The sequence below is a fragment of the Globicephala melas genome, chromosome 2 (assembly GCF_963455315.2).
Source record: "Globicephala melas chromosome 2, mGloMel1.2, whole genome shotgun sequence".
Taxonomy (NCBI): domain Eukaryota; kingdom Metazoa; phylum Chordata; class Mammalia; order Artiodactyla; family Delphinidae; genus Globicephala; species Globicephala melas.
The window spans coordinates 110038175-110063413 of NC_083315.2; the positions used below are offsets into that span (position 1 = coordinate 110038175).

At 35.6% G+C, this 25239-nt stretch overlaps 1 protein-coding gene across 5 annotated transcripts in view; it reads left to right on the forward strand.

The window, feature by feature from the left end:
* The window catches only part of G2E3 (G2/M-phase specific E3 ubiquitin protein ligase), a 71298-nt gene that overhangs the window by 23026 nt on the left and 23033 nt on the right, over window positions 1-25239 (forward strand). For 3 of the 5 annotated variants that reach the window (XR_004039027.2, XM_030854703.3, XM_060294696.2), the window contains exons 2-8: window positions 3779-3819; window positions 8806-8903; window positions 11597-11698; window positions 14335-14459; window positions 15483-15648; window positions 19857-19963; window positions 20643-20759. Coding sequence is in view for 4 of the 5 variants with exons in the window: in XM_030854703.3 (XP_030710563.1) it covers window positions 3779-3819; window positions 8806-8903; window positions 11597-11698; window positions 14335-14459; window positions 15483-15648; window positions 19857-19963; window positions 20643-20759 (756 nt within the window). In the remaining variant the exon portion in view is untranslated. The remainder of the gene's footprint in view (window positions 1-3778; window positions 3820-8805; window positions 8904-11596; window positions 11699-14334; window positions 14460-15482; window positions 15649-19856; window positions 19964-20642; window positions 20760-25239) is intronic. The other 2 variants (XM_030854710.3, XM_060294698.2) reach the window with 2 other exon arrangements.

Below are 25239 nucleotides of genomic sequence, written 5' to 3' on the forward strand. Positions count from 1 at the left end.
CATTTTGAGCTTATTTTTGTGTATGGTGTTAGGGAGTGTTCTAATCTCATACTTTTACATGTAGCTGTCCAGTTTTCCCAGCACCACTTATTGAAGAGGCTGTCCTTTCTCCATTGTACATTACTGCCACCTTTATCAAAGATAAGGTGTCCATATGTGCATGGGTTTATCTCTGGGCTTTCTATCCTGTTCCATTGATCTATCTTTCTGTTTTTGTGCCAGTACCATACCGTCTTGATGACTGTAGCTTTGTAGTATAGTCTGAAGTCAGGGAGCCTGATTCCTCCAGTTCCTTCTTTCGTTCTCAAGATTGCTTTGGCTATTCGGGGTCTTTTGTGTTTCCATACAAATTGTGAAAGTTTTTGTTCTAGTTCTGTGAAAAATGCCAGTGGTAGTTTGATAGGGATTGCATTGAATCTGTAGATTGCTTTGGGTAGTAGAGTCATTTTCACAATGTTGATTCTTCCAATCCAAGAACATGGTATATCTCTCCATCTATTTATATCATCTTTAATTTCTTTCATCAGTGTCTTATAATTTTCTGCATACAGGTCTTTTGTCTCCTTAGGTAGGTTTATTCCTAGATATTTTATTCTTTTTGTTGCAATGGTAAATGGGAGTGTTTTCTTGATTTCACTTTCAGATTTTTCATCCTTAGTGTATAGGAATGCCAGAGATTTCTGTGCATTAATTTTGTATCCTGCCACTTTACCAAATTCATTGATTAGCTCTAGTAGTTTTCTGGTAGCATCTTTAGGGTTCTCTATGTATAGGATCATGTCATCTGCAAACAGTGACAGCTTTACTTCTTCTTTTCCAATTTGGATTCCTTTTATTTCCTTTTCTTCTCTGATTGCTGTGGCTAAAACTTCCAAAACAATGTTGAATAATAGTGGTGAGAGTGGGCAACCTTGTCTTGTTCCTGATCTTAGTGGAAATGCTTTCAGTTTTTCACCATTGAGGATGATGTTGGCTGTGGGCTTGTCATATATGGCCTTTATTATGTTGAGGAAAGTTCCCTCTATGCCTACTTTCTGCAGGGTTTTTATCATAAATGGGTGTTGAATTTTGTCAAAAGCTTTCTCTGCATCTATTGAGATGATCATATGGTTTTTCTCCTTCAATTTGTTAATATGGTTTATCACATTGATAGATTTGCGTATATTGAAGAATCCTTGCATTCCTGGAATAAACCCCACTTGATCATGGTGTATGATCCTTTTAATGTGCTGTTGGATTCTGTTTGCTAGTATTTTGTTGAGGATTTTTGCATCTATGTTCATCAGTGATATTGACCTGTAGTTTTCTTTCTTTGTGACATCCTTGTCTGGTTTTGGTATCAAGGTGATGGTGGCCTCGTAGAAGGAGTTAGGGAGTGGTCCTCCCTCTGCTATATTTTGGAAGAGTTTGAGAAGGATAGGTGTTAGCTCTTCTCTAAATGTTTGATAGAATTCGCCTGTGAAGCCATCTGGTCCTGGGCTTTTCTTTGTTGGAAGATTTTTAATCACAGTTTCAATTTCAGTGCTTGTGATTGGTCTGTTCATATTTTCTATTTCTTCCTGATTCAGTCTTGGCAGGTTGTGCATTTCTAAGAATTTGTCCATTTCTTCCAGATTGTCCATTTTATTGGCATAGAGTTGCTTGTAGTAATCTCTCATGATCTCTTTTATCTCTGCAGTGTCAGTTGTTACCTCTCCTTTTTCATTTCTAATTCTATTGATTTGAGTCTTCTCCCTTTTTTTCTTGATGAGTCTGGCTAGTGGTTTATCTATTTTGTTTATCTTCTCAAAGAACCAGCTTTTAGTTTTATTGATCTTTGCTATTGTTTCCTTCATTTGTTTTTCATTTATTTCTGATCTGATTTTTATGATTTCTTTCCTTCTGCTAACTTTGGGGTTTTTTTGTTCTTCTTTCTCTAATTGCTTTAGGTTCAAGGTGAGGTTGTTTATTCGAGTTGTTTCCTGTTTCTTAAGATAGGATTGTATTGCTATAAACTTCCCTATTAGAACTGCTTTTCCTGCATCCCATAGATTTTGGGTCGTCGTGTCTCCATTGTCATTTGTTTCTAGGTATTTTTTGATTTCCTCTTTGATTTCTTCAGTGATCACTTCGTTATTAAGTAGTGTATTGTTTAGCCTCCATGTGTTTGTATTTTTTACAGATCTTTTCCTGTAATTGATATCTAGTCTCATAGTGTTGTGGTCAGAAAAGATACTTGAAACAATTTCAATTTTCTTAAATTTACCAAGGCTTGACTTGTGACCCAAGATATGATCTGTCCTGGAGAATGTTCCATGAGCACTTGAGAAAAATGTGTATTCTGTTGTTTTTGGATGGAATGCCCTATAAATATCAATTAAGTCCATCTTGTGTAATGTATCATTTAAAGCTTGTGTTTCCTTATTTATATGGTATCTTTTGATGAGTGGAAGCTTTTAGTTTTGATGAAGTATAATGCATTACTTTTTCTTTTAAAACTTTTATAGTTTTAGCTTTGGCAGTAAGGTCTGTGATTCACTTGAAATTAATTTTTATTTATGGTGTAAAGTGTGAATCTCAAGGTTCATTTGATTTCCATTTGGAGATCCATTTTTTCCAGCATCATTTGTTGAAAAGACTTTTCTTTTTGTCACTGAATTGCTTTGGTACCTTTGTTAAAAATCAAGTGACTGGAAAAGTCTGGGTCTGTTTCTAGGCTCTTTATTTTTGTTCCATTGGTCTATGTGGAATACTGTATATTAGTACACTTTGCAAAACTATATAGAATACTTATTAGATTGGTACAAATAGGAAAAACCTTTTCCGTTCGCGTTTCGATAGCACTGGAGAGCGTTCGTATGATCATCCTGTAGCCGGTGATATTTGGAGCCTTTTCAGCATGGTACTTTATATATTCCTATGTTACTTTTTTTGTGACATGCGAGATTGATGTTCACTTTTATTCTCTTCTGTTGTAAAGATGAGAAAGCACTTGTGTAGTACAGAGTTCTGAGGCTAGTAAGTAAGAAACTTCAGGTACCTTTCTTTAAATAGCATAGGTGTCTATACATATATTATAAAGATCTAGACAGAACTTCATTTCACTGTGCAACCAAGAGAGATGCCTTGGGTCCTTGTATCGATAGTTTGAAGGGAAAGAGTAGGAGAAGACAGAGCCCCATAGAAATTGTGATTTCCTTATAAAGCAAAATTAGTCTATAACCGTGTAAGTTACCTATATTTTGGAACTCAATCATTATTCTGAATTACAGTAAACTTAAAAGTAAGCAGTAGTTGCAATTCATCTGCACAGGAGAGAGGGGTAAGAAATTAGAAGCTGGAGAGATTGGATCTCAAATACAAATCTGTGTTGTTGGGATACTAACTAAATATTATTTATAAGTTAAAATGTTTATGTTTACTCTAGGTGAAGGACTGTTATCGTGTGTTTATGGAATTTTCTTCAATAGATTTGTGAAACTGCTAGAAATTAGAAAGTGTAGGTCTCTGTTCCTGGTATGTCCTGCAGTCCTGGCTCCTTTCCAATATAAATGCCAGTAGTCATCTTAATCTTTTTGATAACTAAAAAACATTCCCTCCAATTTCAACACTGTCCCCAGAATTTACCACCCTTGTTGAGAATTACTGGTCTTAGATTTGGAAAGGTGAGGAAATTAAGTACTAGAGTAAGAAATGATGCAACGTATTTGTAATCATACACTGCCTAAATCTAATTAAAATGGATAATTTGAGAATTTTAAAATTAAAATGGCTGATTGTATATTCTTATTTTTCCTAGTAAAATGAATGAAAGTAAAACTGGAGGCTCACAGAATCCCAGTAAGTAACCATATTTAAAATATTTTCAAATTTATTTTAAAATGTTAAGATATTTTACTCTTGCTTTTTTATTACAATAAATCTTTTTAGACTGGTACTCAAACAATAGGAATGAATTTCCTGATATTCTTAGTTCATGTTTCTGTATACTAAAATAAAATGTTGTGTGTATTCATTTCAACAAAAATCTGCTAGAAAAGGATAATTTGCCGAATATTATTTGTACTCTCTGTGTATTTATCAAGTATGGTTTGTATCTGAATAAAACAGTATTACTTATTTAATAAATATGATTTTTTTACCTTTTTGTGTGATTTTTTTCTTCTTACAAAAGATAAAATGCAGATGAGAACAGTTTAAACAACATATGAAAGTTTAACATGAAAAGGAAAACTTGCCTGTTAGCGCTCACAGCAGTCTTCTCAAACAGATGTAGACCTTTGCTTTTAGTTGTTTTCATTTATTAGTTATAAACAGTACATATTGATTAGCTACTATGGAAGATGGAAATTTTAAATTGTTACTTTATACTCCTTTGCCACTACTTCTCCCTGATCTACCCTTTATAAAATTTATTTTTTGATTCCCTCTCAAAGTATTACAGTTAAAACTCTGTATCTTGACTCTCACTTATAGAGTATCTGATAACTCCATATCATGTTGGATATGGAAATTTGTGCTCTTAAACCTCCTCTACTTTGCTTTCCTGCTTTTACCTACAGACTTCTATCAACTGTGCTAATAGTTCTGAAACTTAGTAATTCATGGACTACCTTCACATATTTGCCAAATGGAAATACTACCTATTACTGTTATTTACTTAATATTTTTCTTAAGATTGACTCAGTTTTTTACTTACATGAATATGTTCATTTTATTATTGTAACATAACCAGTATCATTTGCTGGAGTATAATAGAAGATGGTCTTAATAAGTATAATGAAGTCAGAACAATTTTACTGAATTTTAAACATTAAAATTAAACAACAGCAAAGTACAAATAAAAGAAATAAATAAAGTACAAATAAAATAAATAAATAAAAGGTAACCTACTTATAAAAATGCATGCCTGAAACCTAGTCTGTTCTGTGTCCAAGGGTCTCGGTACTGGGCAAAGGGAGGAGGAGAACAGATGGAAAGCACAGGTCCACAGCATATAGCAGATGCAGCTCCATCCAGCATTCACCTTAAGGACTCCTCTTACATAATCTCAGCTAATTCCTTGTATTCCTCTTCCTCTTGATAGCTGCATGCACACTTACAGCTGAAAGTATAGGCACTGGGGATGAAGAAGTTAAGACAGGAGCTGCTGGTGTAAGAGGTCCAATAAACAAATGGCAATTTGCTGCAATTGATGTGGTCAGGTACTCTGTATGGGGGAGGAAGGGGATCCGAAACCTTTTAAAAGATTGAGGGAAGGGCCTTTCAGTTACTGCTTATTAAGCTGGAGTGAGGGAGGACAAATATGGGGGGATGTTTCACAATACTAAGTATTAGCTCACGCTGTTTCTTTCCAGTCCTGCAGTCTATTTTCTGAGTAGCCTATTAACAGATACAGTATATTTTCAACACATAACATCCATTCTTGATTACATGTATTAGTTAAGGTAAATATGATTAGCTGCTGCAATAGGTAAACCCTGAAGTTTTAATGGTTAATACAGTAAACGTTTATTACTTGGTCAAGTTACAGTTTAACGTGGATTGGTTAGGGGAGATTGGACAGATAGGGAGTTTCTGCTCCACGCAGTAACTTAGATTCACGTTCATTTCATCTTTTATTGGTTTGCCGCCTTGAGATGCTCAGAGTCTTTGCAGCTAGTGATTTTCTTATTGTTTTATTAGTATGGTATTAGAAATTTGCTGAACAGGTAAATATCATAAGATAGAAAGGATTGGTAATTATAGTACTAACATTCAGTTCTATCTGTGTGCCATACCCTTTTAATTATATTGCTGTATACTCTCTCATTTAATCCTCATTAAGGCATAGTTTGAGGTAGGTGCTGCTGTTGTCCTTATTTTTTTTTTTTGCGGTACGTGGGCCTCTCACTGTTGTGGCCTCTCCCATTGCGGAGCACAGGCTCTGGACGCGCAGGCTCAGTGGCCATGGCTCACGGGCCCAGCCGCTCCGCGGCATGTGGGTTCTTCCCAGGCCGGAGCACGAACCCGTGTCCCCTGCATCGGCAGGCGGACTCTCAACCACTGCGCCACCAGGGAAGCCCGTATTATTTTTAAGATGAGGAACTGGAACGATAAAGTGTTTATGTGACTTGTTCAAGGTTACACAGCAAGAGTGTGGAGCCAAGTCTTAACTCAGATCTCCCTGACTCTACAATTTGCCTTAAAAAAATTTTTTTTATTATTGTGGTAAAATACATATAACATATCAATAGAATTCATCATCTTAACTATTTTGAAGGGTACAATTTGATGGCACTTCATACATTCACAGTGTTGTGCAACCGTTACCACTATCTAGTTCCAAAACATTATCATCCCCCCAAAAGAAAACTCTGTCCATTAGGCAATCACTTCTCATTTCCCCTGTCCTCAACCCGTGGAGACTACCAGCCTGCTTTTTGTCTGTCTCTGTGGATTTACCTATTTTGGATAATTCAATCTATTGTATAAATGGAATCATATAATATGTGACCTTTTGTGCTTGTATTCTTAGATTTAGCATAATGTTTCTAGGCTCATCCGTGTTGTAGCATGTATCGGTATTTCATTGCTTTTTATAGCTGAAAGATACTCCATTGTATGGATATGGTATATTTTGTTTACCCATTCAGCCATCCATTGATGGAAATTTGATTTGTTTTCCTTTTTGGCTATTGTGAACAGTGCTACTGTGAACATTAGTGTACAAGTATTTGAACATCTGTTTTTAATTCTTTGGTATTATATATACTCAGGAATGGAATTGTTATATCACATGGTAACTGTGTTTAACTTTTTGAGGAACTGCTGACTATTTTCCAAAGTGGCTGTACCATTTTACATTTCAGCTAGCAGTATATGAGGGTTCTGATTTCACCAGCTCCTTGCCAGCATTTGTTATTATCTGACATTTTTATTGTAGCCATCTTAGTGGGTGTGAAGTGGTATCTCATTGTGGGATTTGCATTTCCCTGATGACTGATGATATTAAGCATCTTTTAATGTGCTTATTGGCTATTTTATATCTTCCTTGGAGAAATGTTTATTCAGATCCTTTGTCCCGTTTTAAAATTGAGTTGTGTGTTTATTGTTGGGTTGTAATACTTATATATTCTGGACACTAGACCCTTAAAAGGTATATGATTTCCAAGTATATTTAACCATTCTGTAGATTATCTTTTCACTTTGTTGATGGTGTTCTTTGATGCACAAAAATTTTAAACTTTGATGAAGTCCAATTTATCTATTATTACTTTTGCTTTTGGTATCATGTGATATCTGAAAAACCATTCCCAAACCAGCGTTTTGAAGATTTACCCCTGCATTTTCTTCTAAGAAAGAGTTTTATAGTTTCGGCTCTTATGTTTAAGTCTTTGATCTATTTTGAATTAATTTTTGTATAAGGTATGAGATAGGGATTTAATTTATTATCTTGCATGTGGCTATCCAATTGTCCCAGCCCCATTTGTTAAAGAGTCTATTCTTTACCCATGGAATGATCTTGGAATACTTGTTCAAAATTAATTGACCATAGATGTATGGTCATTCTGGATTCTTTTCCATTGATCTATATGTCTAGCTGTATGTCATTACCACACTTTTGATTTTTGTAGCTTTGTTAATAAGTTTTGAGTCTTCTCTCTTTGTCTAGCTGAAGGTTTGCCAGTTTTGTTGACCTTTTCAAAGAACCAACTTTGTTTATATTTATTCTATTGTTTTCCTATTCTCTATGTCATTTATCTCTATTCTAATCTCTATTATTTCCTTTCTTCTGCTAGTTTTGGGTTTAGTTTGTTCTTTTTCTGGTTCTTTAAGGTTAAAATAAAGTCATTGATTTGGGATCTTTCCTTTTTCATATAGGCTTGCTATATGAGTCTACAAGCCTAAAGATCAGCCAGAGGTGAAAGCTTGGAGTTTCTAGGGTCATTTCTGAGTATGCATCCAGTCCTGGGCATGTGGTGTCCTTCTAGATTCCCTGGTATATTTGGGAGCTTTTCAAAGCCCTTATTTTCCCATGTATCTTCCTTTTCCAGACTCTTCTTTCCTAGCCTTTTTGGTCTGTGACCTGCTTACCCTGTGTGTTATCCTTTGCTTCAAGCTGCTGCCTCTAGTATATTTGTCTTAAATGTTTTTGACAGTCAGACTCCAGCCCTGAGAAATTTCTGAGGCAGGTGAAACAAGGGCAGGCATCTGAGCCGGTCCCTTGGGGAGCCACCATACAGGTCAGAACACACATTTCTTTGACAAGGTCCATATTACCTCCTCTTAGACAATCCACACCAGGAACATGGCCCTAAGGAACAATACACATTGAACATGGGCCTAAGGCCATTGCCCAGCTGGAGAGTGGGGGATGGTTGGCAGGTAAGTTAAAATGCCACAAATCTCTCATCAAATTTTGGCAGCTTGTTTCTTTATGAAGCATTCTTCTGATTATTTTAAGTTTTTAAATCAGATTTCAGATTTTCGGAAAAGTTGATTCTGATGGTTTTGGCAGCATAACCAAATGCACAACCAGCATTTGGCAGGTTTTATTGCTTTAGAGAGATGGAGTTTCAGAGTTTCCTAATCTGTTGTTTTCAATGAGTTGCCATTTAAACAACACACTGGGATTCATCATTAAAGATTAATGAAAAGAATGTAAAGTCACATTATTGTTTTAGAAGTACGTATTGGAAGTTTTAATTTACTGATAACAATATAAAGTGATTTGCTCTCTCAAAAAGAATTGAACACATCAATTGAGAGAAGCACCAATTCCATAGGGTTTTTTTTTGTTTTTGTTTAAAATTTTTTTATATCTATTACTTTTTTCACTGTTAGCTTGTGTTTTCTGTCGAAAAAATGATGACTGTCCTATTAAATATGGAGAAAAGAAAACTAATGAGAAATGGAATCTCACTGTACATTACTATTGTTTGGTGAGTATAATTTTTAATTAAATCCTAGCAATCTGATATTCTTCTAAAGAAGAGAATTCGATCCTGATGGCTGGTTTCTGAGAAATGGATAAGTCATTTAACTTTTCTGGATCTCCTTTTGCTTATATGTAAAAATAAGATTTTTCATTTATCAAATTCTAAGATTCTGAAATTACTTGGTACGTAGAAATACCTGTCATCATTACCTGCTTATTTTTGTCTAACCCTTTAGGGCCTCAGTGGAAAAAACGAGAAAATGGTTAGGTCTCTAAGGGAGTTGTTCATTTTAGTACTTTGTTTTCATTGTTGCTAGTGATAAGTCTCAGAAAAGACTTGTTTGAAGGTTTAAGAAGTAAAAGAAAAGTATTTTATTTCACAGAGAACCTGGAAAGAAAAGTTCTGACTAAAGGTAATAAATACTTGTGTAAAAGGAAATAGGTTAATTTATGTGTCACTCAGAAGAAAGAAAAAATGTCATATTGAGAATTAGTCTCTCATTTGTTCCCCATTCCCTCCACCAGCTTCTCACCTCACTGAATCTGCCTTAAGATATTAGTGGCACCATCACTGCCTTAGCATGCTAAGGTTGCATGAGCACATGCAGCATTTCTTGGCACTTGTATTAGTTATATATTGCTGCTTAACTATTTATCCTGAAATTTAGCAGCTTAAGCAACATTTATTGTCTCAAATGGTTTCTTTTTTTAAATTAATTTTTATTGGAGTATAGTTGATTTACAATGTTGTGTTAGTTTCTGCTGTACAGCAAAGTGAATCAGTTATACAGTGAATACATATATTCACTCTTTTTTAGATTCTTTTCCCATATAGGTCATTACAGATTATTGAGTAGAGTTCTCTGTGCTATGTGGTAGGTTCTTATTATCTATTTTATATATAGTAGTGTGTATGTGTCAATCCCAATCTCCCAATTTATCCCTCCCTCCCCCCCACTTCCCCCTTGGTAACCATAAGATTGTTTTCGACATCTGTGACTATTTCTGTTCTCAAATGGTTTCTGAAGGACAGGAATCTGGTATTGGGTGAGCTGGGTGGTTCTGGCTCAGGGTCTCTCATGAGGATGCAATTGAGATGTCAGCCATGGTTCAGTCATCTGAAAGCTTGACTGGGCTGGAGTATCCATCTCCAATGGCTCACTCACGTGGCTTTTGGCCTCAGTTCCTCCTAACTGTTGGCAGAAGGTCTCAGTTCCGTACTTCCTGGGCTATAGGGCTGCTCACAGCATGGCATCTGCCTTCTCCCAGAGGAAGTGATAAAAGAGAGAGACAGAGGGATAGATATACACCAAGATGGAACCATATGACCTAGTTTTTACAGTTGCATACCACTGTTACTTTTGCTTTATTCTGTTAGAGGTGAGTCGTTAATTCTAGCCCACACTTAAGGGGAAGGAATTAGTTCCCACCACTTTAAGGAAGGAGTATCAACAAATTTGTGGACATATTTTTATACCCACAACAGCATCCATGTTAAAACTCTTTAGATGTTTCCTTGAGAAATCATCTAACATAAATTCTTGGTGTTTCTCTAAAATTTGTAGACTGGTCTAGGAACCTACTTACTTTGTACCAAGATTTAAGGGACCATGAAGTTGACATTCCAAACATATTTGTAAGTTAGAGCCTTATAGTCTGCATCACAAAAGAAAACCTTTTCATTTTTCTAAAGAGTGTGTTTTACTTTTTATGTAGTAGAGTTAAGACAACTATTTTATTAGTCAGTGGGTTATTTTTTCATAATTCTTAAGTAACATATATCACTTTTGGGTTTTTTTAAGGATATATTATACTGATTAAAATAAAACTCTGATCACAAATCTGAAGTATGTTGGAGTTATTTAATATGCCTAAGTTGGTCATATCAAAATTTCCCTTATATTCTTTATTTTATTAATGAGTATAGTAATCCTGAAACATACTGACCCTAGGCTCAACACTTAAAAGATTCTGTTTCATTGTGAACACGAAAGTATAGTAATGTTATAAATGGTAATGGAATGTTAGAGCTGAAAGAGACTTGGAAACAACCTAGTCTATTGTTTTTATTTTTGTGTTTAATGTCAGAAACATTAAATTACTTGCCTAGGCTTTCAGAAAGTTGGACACAGAGCCTGGTTTGCAAAGTCAGGATTTCTTATTCACAGTCTCATGCTTTTTCTTGATTCATGTTCCTTTAACATATTTAAATTAAAGTTAAAACAGATTTTTTAAAATTCATTTGCATTAACTACAATTCAGTAGATTCCCTATAAATATGTCTTCTATGATTCAGAATCCAGCGAGATTTAAAGTTAACCTAAAATATCACTGATAATTATCTCCATAGTATTCATTATTATTACATATACGCCTTTAGGTATATGCCACTTTTTTTCCCCTAAAGCTTGATTATAAGTGTTTTTTGTTGTTTTTCTTCCTTTCTTTTTCTGTTATTTTCTGTAATACTTTTTAGAAACCAGTTTGGTTACATGAACTGTTAATATACAGTGTCTTCCAAATCAAAGAATGTGAGTAGCCTCTTACTTTGACCATGAAAAATAACTATTATAGGTAAGAGATACTTAAAATTTGAATTGTTTTATGCCCATTTTTTATTGGAATATTATAGGTATATATTTTTTATTCCAAACTAGTTTCTTAGAGTTTATTTTCTAATTGAGAATATATTCATAGTTGATGTCAAGTGGAATTTGGCAGAGGGGTAAAGAAGAAGAAGGAGTTTATGGTTTTCTAATAGAAGATATCAGGAAAGAAGTGACTAGGGCTTCGAAACTGGTAAGTAAATTATTTTACTCATTACACCTAATACCATAAATATTGTCAATACTAAGGAAGTCTATTCTATCACTTTCTCTACTAGAAATCTGTAAGATATTGTTTTTATGTTCCAATGCTTATTTTTGTCAAATACAGTAAATTTTAGAAGAACATTTTGCTAAACCAACCCTGGATAAGATATGTGACGATACTGATTTCACTTCCTTATCTTCTTCTGACTTACCCATCATTTCATCCACTCTTACCATCAGAATTATGACCATACTTCCACTCAGCTGTTCTTCAGACCTCCAATCCTGAGGCAACCCAACTATTAACTTTCATTTTTATATCTCATTTGTTGGGTTGGAATGAAAGATTGACATGGAAATTACACAACTATACAGACTAATAATTTATGATCTCAACATCTCTTGTGGCTCTTCTGTGACATGGTGTTCTTGTGTTCCATGCCTTTTGTTCTCCAAGACAGATATTCTAAACCTTAACTCCTTATTCATTCAGTTATAATTTGTTAATCTTTTGTGTGATAGCTTACTATGTTATGCAATGAACAGACTGTAGGTCTCCATGTGGCCTGAGTGGAAATAATGAGAGTTAAGAGAATGAGAAGATTGGAAGTACAGGGGTTTCTGTTCAGAGAATGTGATAATGGAATTGATGATTTCCATGGTGGAGCAGTTTGGGGTGATGAGAGGATTCTTCATTACACTGGAGTGGTGATGAAGTGCATTGACACATTTTAGTTGAGGAAGTCAAAGAAAGGTTGTCCCATCAGTGCAGAAGTCATTTAGAATGACAGCAAGAATTAAAATACAGAGAAAGGTGCCAAAGTCTGGAGGTGGAGAACTGACCAGGAAATTATTAGATGGCAGAGAGTAGATGTCATTATGTTCAAAGGACCATATCTTTTTAAGTCTGATAGAGTAGTGGCCTACAATCTGCCACACAGAACTAAAATAATGTTCTGCTTGTCCTCCTTCCTGCCTCTATCCATATCCCACTCCCACTCCTTGCCAAGTCTGGAAATTAAGGAGGCTGGAAAAATAAGCAGCTTCATTCAAGAGATTCTATAAGGGAAGCATGCAGAGACCTTTCTTTTAGTTGAGACAAAGAAATGGAAGCAATTATTTTTAAAGATGTTGAAGATGCAGAGGAGTTAACGGTAAAATAGAGGTTCTAAGGTACAAGGGAAAACCTTGGGAAAAAGGTTAACAGTGGCATTTATCTAAGGGCCATGTGGAAGTATTAGTATCAAAATTTCTCAATCTTCTGGTGATAGTGAACTTGTCATGAAACATGACCTGTATAGGTCCCCTTGCAGTTTGGAAATGTTTTCTTAAGACATCTGTAACCTCTCTGAGTATATTGTGAACCTTTGAGAATATCTTGATACTGAAGAGGTGTCTGTATTTGTGACCTTACAGTAGAATTCCATACGTCAGTTTACAGGGAGAACCTCAGGTTGGCAAAGTATACAACCTGGTGTTGTTTGACGGGTCAGCAGTATAATCTCTCCATCAGTGGCCATTATAGTTGTCATCTCAAGGGTTCCAAGATATTTTCAGTACTGTTCTGTATTTTACTAATGATTGATTCATCTAATAGTCTTTCTGTTTATATACCACCGTTATATTTAAGTTAGTGGCAGTGGTATTGTATTTGTTTGCTAGGGCTGCTGTAATAGATTACCACAAACTGGGTTGCTTGAAACAGAAATTTATTCTCTCACAATTCTGGAGACTGAACGTTCCAAATCAAGCTGTTAAAGGGATTGATTCTTTCTGGAAGCTCTGAGGGATAATCTGTTCCATGCTTCTCTTCGAACTTCTGATGCCTGCTTGGCAACCTTTGGCATTCCTTGGTTTGTGGCAGCATAACTCCAATCTCTGCTTCCATCTTCATGTGGCCTCCCCCAGTGTGTGTCTCTTAAATCTCCCTCTCCTTTTACTTATAAGGACACCAGCCTTTTGATTGAGGGACCACTCTAAATCCAAGATGAACTCATCTTGAAATCTTCAGCTTTCAAGATACTTGTAAACTAAAGATAGCTTTGTAGATACTTGTAAATCAAGTATCTACAAAGATCTTGTTTCCAAATAAGGTCACATTCAAAGGTACCAGGAATTAGGACTTGAACATATCTTTTGAGGGAATCACTACTTAACCTACTGTGGGTATCTAACACTTTTTCATTTGGTTAGGATAGAGTGATCCTAGCCAATATTTTACAGATTGGTTTTTAGTATTGTTTTGCTGTTGTCCTTAATAAATATTTCCTAACTATGTGTTTTCTATTGAAATTTGAATGACACTTTCATGTATAACCATTATGTTTACAAACCCTTCCGTTTAAAATATTTTAGCAGATACGAAGGAAATGAAGCTTCTCTGGTTAGAGGTGTTTCCTTTACCAGAAATTGTTATGGGAGTGAATCTTTAGTCCCTTTAGATTGTTTCTGGGTAGAACAGGTTTTTTCAGGAAATTTCTTTAATATACTATCTTCACAGCTGTTGTATGATGAAAATAATTTTCAGACTCTCCACAAAGAATATTCATTTATACCTCGGTCTTATCTATAGTACTCAAGTTTTGTACGTGTTATAACTCCTATTTTTATACTTGCTTTTAGAAATGCTGTATTTGCAAGAAAACCGGTGCTTCAATTGGATGTGTCACACCCCGATGTAAACGAAGTTATCATTTCCCATGCGGACTTCAGAGAGAATGTATTTTCCAGTTCACTGGCAATTTTGCGTGAGTTAATTAACTGTTGAATATGAAAGAAAATGTAAAAGAAAAATGGAAAGTGGATCTCCCAATTATATAATTCCTTTGTCAAATTTCTTTTCAAAGCTGCATTGAGGTTTTATGTATACTTTAGATATGTGTGTGTGGGTGTGTGTACATATATATATAATTTCTCTCCCCTTCCTTTATGATCATTTCTATTTGCAGAGTCTGGAGAATTGCAATATCTGTAATGGGCTTAATGATTAATATTCATCTCTAGCTTTCAGCTCTAGAATGTAATATGGAACTGTTAATATACTCATATTCAGTGAAAATTTCCAGCTTACATAATTCTAGATTTTATGTCATTCTTTAGATTTAATAGTTTACTTTTTTTTCACAGGGACATATGTGTTTCTCATTGAGTAAAGTGAAGGCATGTAAATTTGGTGGAGTCCAAAAAATAAATATTATGCCCTGGGATGCCCCTAAAAATATTTGCTTCTTGACTTTAGCTCTAAACATCAAGATTTTATGAATTTTGGTATTTGGTATCATGAGTGTTTTATTTCTTTTAGTCTTTGTGCTCTTGACCTATTTAATGGATTGTTTTCTATGAGAATTGCAGTTTAGAAAATACAAATGGAAATACATTTAGTGGGTTAAGAATAAGTTATTATTTGCATTTTATTTGTTATATTATTAATATATTATTTTTAAGTTTAAGTTCCTTCCTTTGATTTTGTGCAAGGTTGAGTACAATGGTGTGTATACTCTGTTGCTAACAGTATTACGTAGGATTCTCAACATAATATTAGTTACTGAAATTCTGTGAAGTAAATCTCACCAGCAAAAGGTTCACATTTTGAAAATTCAGCTCTCCTTAGTTATAGATTATGAGACTGATTTATAGTGCCGTTGTTCCAGTCTGTTGTAGGTTAATTACGAGAGAGACAAATGAATTTTCCCTTATAAATATGAATTGTAAAGCTAGTCTAGTTGTGCTGTATAATTTATTAGATGTTTTAAAATAATATACGTTTTTAGGTCATTTTGTTGGAACCATCGACCTGTTCAGATAATTACATCTAATAATTATAGAGACTCCTTACCATGCACCATTTGCTTGGAATTTATTGAGCCTATTCCAACTTACAGCATATTACGAAGTCCTTGTTGTAAGAATGCTTGGTTCCATAGAGACTGTTTACAGGTAAGATGTTTTGTCAGCTTTTTCTGGTATAAAATTTGTTGCTTGCTAATTTGAATTTTAAATTAGAAAAAATTGATGTGTATTTTAGCTCTTACTACTTGTAACTTTTTTTTTTTTTTTTTTTGCGGTACGCGGGCCTCTCACTGTTGTGGTCTCTCCCATTGCGGAGCACAGGCTCCGGAAGCGCAGGCTCAGCGGCCATGGCTCACGGGCCCAGCCGCTCCGCGGCATGTGGGATCTTCCCAGACCGGGGCACGAACCCGTGTCCCCTGCATCGGCAGGCGGACTCTCCACCACTGCGCCACCAGGGAAGCCCTACTTGTAACTTTTTAAAACAGCTTTATTGAATCAAATTTTACATATAAAATTCACCCTATTGAAGTGTACAATTAATGTTTGTTTGGTTTTTTTTTTTGCGGTACGCGGGCCTCTCACTGCTGTGGCCTCTCCCGCCGCGGAGCAACAGGCTCCGGACGCGCAGGCTCAGTGGCCAATGGCCCACGGGCGCAGCCGCTCCGCGGCACGCGGGACCCTCCCGGACCGGGGCACAAACCTGTGTCCCCTGCATTGGCAGGCGGACTCCCAACCACTGCACCACCAGGGAAGCCCTACAATTAATGTTTCAATAAAAGTTTAGATACTACCTTTTAAGGTATATTTACACTTTTAAAATTTTGTTGTTTTAACCTAAGGATTTTGTTTGTATTTCACAATGAATAATACACAAATTTTAATTCCCAAGTTCATTTATATATTTAAGCTTAGAAAACAAGATATGTGAAATAATTAACTGTAAGCTAATTTAATGTTAAGAGGTCTATTTTTTTTAGCTGTAGTAAACACTATCATAACTTTTTGACAGTAAACTGATTACTATCTAATGAATTGATACTAATATTAGTTCTTTGAGAGCCACCTTGTATGTCAAACCTGACGACAAGTTTTCAAGTAAATGAAATATCATAAAACACACATTAAACAATTTAGTTTCTTCAATTCAGAAGATAATTTAAGATTTTTAAAAGATCCCAGTTATTAATAATGTCCAATATATAGTATAAATGTGTGAAAGTGCCAATTGTTAGACAGTTATAGTTGATAGAATGCCAAGTGACACAGGGTTTACTTAAGTTTATACTGTTTTTTAAAGCTTGGCTTTTATTATTGTTTAGTAAAATGAAATGTTATTATTGATTACAAATTAACTACAAAAGTTCTTTTTTTTAAGTTAGGAGATGTAAATCCTCTTATATTTCAACAAAATCTTAAAAGTACTAACAGTAGTCAAAGTAGTAAAGCTTGATTACTTCCTGGTTTTTTTTGTATGAGCCTTGAACTCTTATTCTTAGTATTAGTTATTATTAGTTATCAGTTAAAAGTGGCAGGATGGAGCCTATTTTGTTGGGTAAATATTAGAAATCCTGTTCATTCTTACAAAGAAGTGTTTGTAAAGGGATCTAGCGTGCAGTTCATAAACATCATGAAGTGCTATCTTTACCTATTGAGGAAGAAGTTCACATTATGTGAGAATCTTTAAAAGGTAATTTATCTTAATTCAGGGTTTGTATTTGAATGAATTGAATGTAATTGCTGCCAAATGTATCATCTTGTTAACTTTGTATAATTTGTAGTAGTATGTTATTTTTCAGGACAAATAAGATTTGCCTCATTATGCATTAATAATGAAACAGAGAGAGGTTCTCAAATTTGACCTAGTATTCATAGGACTTTTTGTGAACTCCAAAAATACCACGTTTCTAATTCTGTCATTAAAAACTAGAAGTAGTACTACTAACAAAAATGTAGGTCTACTTTATGCAGATATAAGGTCATGGCTCCATGGACACCTGTCTGTGATATAAATATTAACAAACAAGCAATTATTACTTGGTTAGAGCACACCAGGACAGAGCTCATTCTTGAGTCATTGTTCCTTAAAAGAACTCCAGTGGCTTTTCCACTCTGATACAAGTCTTAACTGAAATAGTAAATGGAGTCTACCCTGTTCAGGTAGCTATAATAATACCCAAATAATTTTTTTTAATCTCTGAACTCCATTAATATAAAAGAGTTGAAGGAAGAACAAACCTATGCAGTAGGATGAGAATTGTATGTGGTTAAGCAAATTTCATTTGTGACCACTACAAATGCTATATACATTGGGATTTTGTGAGGAGAGACTATAGATTAATATCAAAGAAATTGACTTTTCACTCTGTATGCAGAGAATTGTCACTATTCTTGTTCAGTTTGGATTTCTCACATCATTGCTGTGGTCTTGTTGGTATCATTCATATGTCCTTTGCTGTTTTTCTTTTCTCCATGCTAGACAGTTCTTGTATCATATCCTATACTTAGTAAGATCTTGGTATCTGTGTACAATTGCTCAAAGATCCTTTAGGTTCAGCAGAGATTTCATTAACTTGTTGCTTCCCTCTCACATGTTGTGTGTGTGCTACCTGCTAGTTGTTTGAACCTGGATTCCTCTTTGTCCACTTCTTTCTTCACCATCCACAAATCATTCTCCAAGTCTGTCAGATCTGCTTAATATTTTTGATGTATCCTTTTTTGTTGCTACCCTCTACCTTAAACCCTTTGTGATTTCACTTCAGACACTTTTTTTTTTTAACTAAACTTTTGCCGGAGGCCACTAACTCCTGCATGCCTTATTCTCTGTCAATTCTTCACACTACTAACTTTAATTTACCTGTCTATTTTAATTACTTAGTTCAGTATGATCAGAGTGTAATTTCTAAGTATATTATTATTATTTCCCCAATCACATGTACTCTTTTGCTATTCCCTCTCCTTGTATTGTCTTTTGTCCTATTTTCCTGGCACACCCCTACTCCTTTCATACTTAACTTTGACCGTACCATCCCTGTGACATTTTTGTCAGGCTCTTACATAAACTTCAGTACTTGTTCCTTTCTCTTCCGTATATACTTTTTGTTTATTTGTTTAGTTATTTTTAAATAAATTTATGTATTTATTTTTGGCTGCGTTGGATCTTCATTGCTGCGCATGGGCTTTCTCTGGTTGCAGTGAGCAGGGGCTACTCTTCTTTGCAATGCGTGGGCTTCTCATTGCGGTGGCTTCTCTTGTTGCAGAGCATGGGCTCTAGGCACGCAGGCTTCTGTAGTGTGGCACACGGGCTCAGTAGTTGTGACTCGTGGGCTCTAGAGCACAGGCTCAGTAGTTGTAGCACATGGGCTTAGTTGTTCTGCGGCATGTGGGATCTTCCCGGACCAGGGCTCGAACCCGTGTTCCCTGCATTGGCAGGCGGATTCTTAACCCCTGCGCCACCAGGGAAGTCCTAAAAGTATTTTTTAAAAAGTATCTATGGAAGAGAGGGAAGATCCCACATGCCGCGGAGCAACTAAGCCCATGTGCCACAACTACTCAAGCCCGCACGCCTAGAGCCCATGCTCCGCAACAAAGAGTAGCCCACACTCGCTGTAACTAGAGAAAGCCTGCATGCAGCAGCGAAGACCCAACGCAGCCATAAATAAATAAATGTATTAAAAAATAATAATACTTTTATAGTATATGCCTACTCACAAGAATTCCTTGAAATAGGATCTAAGTCATTTTATGTTTCTATTTTTGGTACTAGCATAGTGTTTGGCGCCTATATAGTAGGGATTAAATATTTATTAAATGAGTGTGTGCTACTAGCTTTTTAAACTGGTGATTGGCTACGCTTTCTCTCTCTTTCTGCTGCTTCTGTATTTTTATTTGCTGAAGCAGTGAGAATAGGTTTTATGCTTCTCCCCCTTAGGAAGAAAACTTACAGAGATTGAGTTAAAAACAGAACCAACGATGCTTTATATGTAACATTTATTTAAACATCCTTCCTAGATGGAGTAACTAAAGATGTTTACTGTTTTATTCACAGAGAGTGATGGACAACACAATATTTGGGAACAGAAATGACATTAGATACAAAGGGTTGAGAAACACATATTGGTGATAGATGTAAAGAACAGTCAATTCATTAGCTTAATTTTTTTTCCCATTGGGAGAAATATCCCCAAGTTTTAGCACTAGGGTAACTTAGTTTATCAAAGTTTATGAACCACAAACATAAAAAATAAGTTTCCATAATATATATGTGAAAAGTAGCACACATGTTCTGTTAGCTATCTTATTCATAACCTGATAACCTGTTAAATTATTAATCATATATTTTCTATTTTCCACTATAGGTTCAAGCAATAAATGCAGGAATGTTTTTCTTTAGGTGCACAGTATGCAATAATAGTGATATATTTCAGAAAGAGATGTTGAGAATGGGAATTCATATTCCTGAAAAGTGAGTAACATTTAGCCTTTTGATGAAAAGATGTTTTAAATATAGGATTTAATAACAATGGAAATAATCATTGATGTCTGATTAATTACTCATGGACAAGCAGCCATTTCAAACAGGGAAATGTAAAACCGTCCCCGCCACCTTTCCTCCTCCTCCCCAGATTGCTAGTTCTTGAGAACCAGGTCCTGACTTAAATGTCTCATTAGTTGTTTATAGTCTCTTAATAATTGTACACCTCACTTGTGTACAATATTGATTGATTGATTGATACACAAGTATAATAGGCTTCAAAATGGTATGTATAAATTATTTGAGAGAATCAAGATGTGGTTTAAAATGTATAAGAATTTTCTTAATACTTAAAGGTGAGGAATCCAGAAATATGGTACTAAACTTGAAATTCAAAAAATTGGAAGTGAAATATTAGGAAAAATGTAAGTTTCAGAAAATTTCTACTTAATTTTTCATTTAGCATTTGAAATTCACTGTGAGACTAATTAACTGTAGGATAAAATGACACTAAGGGATTTATATATTGAAGTGAATGATTAATCGTAAAAAGAACAAGTTTCATCCTTGTTCCTAAGTTTGTGAAGAGTTTATAGTTTTAGATTCATTATCAGTCCTTTTATGTAACATTTTAGGCCAAAGTATATTTTATATCTTGCTTCATTTACAGAGATGCATCTTGGGAATTAGAGGAAAATGCTTATCAAGAGCTTCTGCAGCACTATGAGCATTGTGATGTCCGAAGATGTCGTTGCAAAGAAGGGCGAGACTATAATGTGCCTGACAGGTATATGGGGAAGTTCAGTTGTGCTTAGTGTCCTTTTTTCTTTAACATCTTTATTGGAGTATAATTGCTTTACAATGGTGTGTTAGTTTCTGCTTTATAACAAAGTGAATCAGTTATACATATACATATGTTCCCATATCTCTTCCCTCTTGCGTCTCCGTCTCTCCCACCCTCCCTATCCCACCCCTCTAGGTGGTCACAAAGCACTGAGCTGATCTTTCTGTGCTATGCGGCTGCTTCCCACTAGCTATCTAGCTTCCCACTAGCTATTTTACGTTTGGTAGTGTGTATATGTCCATGCCACTCTCTCACTTTGTCACAGCTTACCCTTCCACCTCCCCATATCCTCAAGTCCATTCTCTAGTAGGTCTGTGTCTTTATTCCCATCTTACCCCTAGGTTCTTCATGACATTTTCTTTTTTTCTTAGATTCCATATATATGTGTTAGCATATGGTATTTGTCTTTCTCTTTCTGACTTACTTCACTCTGTATGACAGACTCTAGGTCTATCCACCTCATTACAAATAGCGCAATTTCGTTTCTTTTTATGGATGGGTAATATTCCATTGTATATATGTGCCACATCTTCTTTATACATTCATCCGATGATGAACACTTAGGTTGCATCCATCTCCTGGCTATTGTAAATAGAGCTGCAATGAACATTTTGCTACATGACTTCTTTTGAACTATGGTTTTCTCAGGGTATATGCCCAGTAGTGGGATTGCTGGGTCATATGGTAGTTCTATTTGTAGTTTTTTAAGGAACCTCCATACTGTTCTCCATAGTGGCTGTACCAATTCACATTACCACCAGCAGTGCAAGAGTGTTCCCTTTTCTCCACACCCTCTCCAGCATTTATTGTTTCTAGATGTTTTTGTTTTGTTTTGTTTTGTTTTTTGGTACACGGGCCTCTCACCGTTGTGACCTCTCCTGTTGCAGAGCACAGGCTCGGGACATGAAGGCTCAGCGGCCATGGCTCACGGGCCCAGCCGCTCCGCAGCATGTGGGATCTTCCCAGACCGGGGCACGAACCCGTGTCCCCTGCATTGGCAGGTGGACTCTCAACCACTGTGCCACCAGGGAAGCCCTGTTTCTAGATGTTTTGATGATGGCCATTCTGACTGGTGTGAGATGATATCTCATTGTAGTTTTGATTTGTATTTCTCTAGTGATTAATGATGTTGAGCATTCTTTCATGTGTTTGTTGGCAATCTGTATATCTTCTTTGGAGAAATGTCTATGTAGGTCTTCTGCCCATTTTTGGATTGGGTTGTTTGTTTTTTTGTTATTGAGCTGCATGAGCTGCTTGTAAATTTTGGAGATTAATTGTTTGTCACTTGCTTCATTTGCAAATATTTTCTCCCATTCTGAGGGCTGTCTTTTGGTCTTGTTTATGGTTTCCTTTGCTGTGCAAAAGCTTTGAAGTTTCATTAGGTCCCATTTGTTTATTTTTATTTCCATTTCTTTAGGAGGTGGGTCAAAAAAGGATCTTGCTGTGATTTATGTCATAGAGTGTTCTGCCTATGTTTTCCTCTAAGAGTTTGATAGCTTCTGGCCTTACATTTAGGTCTTCAATCCATTTTGAGCTCATTTTTGTGTATGGTGTTAGGGAGTGTTCTAATCTCGTACTTTTACATGTACCTGTCCAGTTTTCCCAGCACCACTTATTGAAGAGGCTGTCCTTTCTCCACTGTACATTCCTGCCTCCTTTATCAAAGATAAGGTGACCATATGTGCGTGGGTTTATATCTGGGCTTTCTATCCTGTTCATTGATCTTTCTGTTTTTGTGCCAGTACCATACTGTCATGATTACTGTAGCTTTGTAGTATAGACTGAAGTCAGGGAGCCTGATTCCTCCAGCTCCGTTTTCCGTTCTCAAGATTGCTTTGGCTATTCGGGGTCTTTTGTGTTTCCATACAAATTGTGAAATTTTTTGTTCTAGTTCTGTGAAAAATGCCAGTGGTAGTTTGATAGGGATTGCATTGAATCTGTAGATTGCGGAGTAGTGTCATTTTCACCATGTTGATTCTTCCAGTCCAAGAACATGGTATATCTCTCCATCTATTTGTATCATCTTTAATTTCTTTCATCAGGGTCTTATAATTTTCTGCATACAGGTCTTTTGTCACCTTAGGGGGGTTTATTCCTAGATATTTTATTCTTTTTGTTGCAATGGTAAATAAGAGTTTTTTCTTGATTTCACATTCAGATTTTTCATCATTAGTGTATAGGAATGCCATAGATTTCTGTGCATTGATTTTGTATCCTGCTACTTTACCAAATTCATTGATTAGCTCTAGTAGTTTTCTGGTAGCATCTGTAGGATTCTTTATGTATAGTATCATGTCATCTGCAAACAGTGACAGCTTTACTTCTTCTTTTCCGAGTTGGATTCCTTTTTTCTCCTTTTCTTCTCTGATTTCTGTGGCTAAAACTTCCAAAACTATGTTGAATAAGAGTGGTGAGAGTGGGCAACCTTGTCTTGTTCCTGATCTTAGTGGAAATGCTTTCAGTTTTTCACCATTGAGGACAATGTTGGCTGTGGGTTTGTCATATATGGCCTTTATTATGTTGAGGAAAGTTCCCTCTATGCCTACTTTCTGGAGGGTTTTTATCACAAATTGGTGTTGAATTTTGTCGAAAGCTTTCTCTGCATCTATTGAGATGATCATATGTTTTTTCTCCTTCAATTTGTTAATATGGTTTATCACATTGATTGTTTTGCGTATATTGAAGAATCCTTGCATTCCTGGAATAAACCCCACTTGATCATGGTGTATGATCCTTTTAATGTGCTGTTGGATTCTGTCTGCTAGTATTTTGTTGAGGATTTTTGCATCTATGTTCATCAGTGATATTGGCCTGTAGTTTTCTTTCTTAGTGACATCTTTGTCTGGTTTTGGTATCAGGGTGATGGTGGCCTTATCGAATGAGTTTGGGAGTGTTCCTCCCTCTGCTATATTTTGGAAGAGTTTGAGAAGGATAGGTGTTAGCTCTTCTCTAAATGTTTGATAGAATTTGCCTGTGAAACCATCTGGTCCTGGGCTTCTGTTTGTTGGAAGATTTTTAATCACAGTTTCAATTTCAGTGCTTGTGATTGGTCTGTTAATATTTTCTATTTCTTCCTGATTTAGTCTTGGCAGGTTGTGTATTTCTAAGAATTTGTCCATTTCTTCCAGGTTGTCTGTTTTATTGGCATAGAGTTGCTTCTAGTAATCTCTCATGATCTTTTGTATTTCTACTAGTGTCCTTTTTTAAACCTTCAGCTTGAGAAAGTAGGTTTTCTATTTAGTGAAATGTACTTTTGCTCTTAGGATGTTAGAAATTTTAACTTGAGATGAGGTATATTTATTAAATGCATATTTATATCTGTTTACAGAAATTATTGCAGTTGGCATAATTGGAACTTTTGTGGTGTGTTTTCATGAGGCTCTGTTTTCTAGAGCTCTACTGTGGTAGCCAGTAACCACAGGTGGCTATTGAGCACTTGAAATGTGGCTATTCCAAATTGAGAGGTGTCGTAAGTGTAAAATACACACCGAAGATTTATATGTATCTTAGTTTACTAGGACTGCCATAACAAAATACCACAAACCAGGTGGCTTAAACAACAGAAATTTTTCTTCTCAGAAACCTAGAGGCCAGACGTCCAAGATAAAGGCATTGGCAGGTTTGATTCTCTTGAAGCTTCTCTCCTTGGCTTGCACATGGCTCCCTTCCAGCTGTGTCCTTCTGTCTGTGCCTTAATCTTTTTTCTTATTAGGATACCAGTCATATTGGATTAGGACCCACGCATATGGCCTCATCTTAATTATCGCTTTAAAGGCCCTATCTCCAACTACAGTCACCTTGTGAAGTACTGGGTGTTAGGTCTTCAACATATGAATTCTGGGCATGACAGAATTCAGCCCATAACAGTAAGAAAAAAAGACTTTAAAATATCTTGTTAATAATTTTTTAAATTGATTACCTGCCAAACAAAATGACTATATTTTGGAAATACTCAAATTTATTTCACCTGTTCCTTTTACCTTTTAAAATCTGGTTACTAGGAAAGTTTAAATTACATATATGATTTACATTATATTTCTATTGGATGACACTGTTCTAGAGGTTAAGAAACTAGGTTAATCTATCAGCGTTTGTTTTGGATCACTATAAGAAGGATTTGGCATTTGAAATTTATTGATTACTCTTTTGTAATATCCGTAGATGTTGACTATAATGTTAACAATCGTTTTTTGCCTTCTCTGTACACTATACTGTGTGGGGTATTAGAAATCAAGAGTATCTTTATTTTTTAAGATGCAGGATAAAAAGTAACAAATCTAATTTTGTTGAAATTTTGATAAATTTTTATCTCTGTTATGTAGTCTTAATTAATATGACAAACTTAAAGTGCTGAGCAGAATATTGGGAGCCTTATCTCTTATGGAAAGTGATTTGGCTAGGTGAGCTACAACTTATTTTGGAA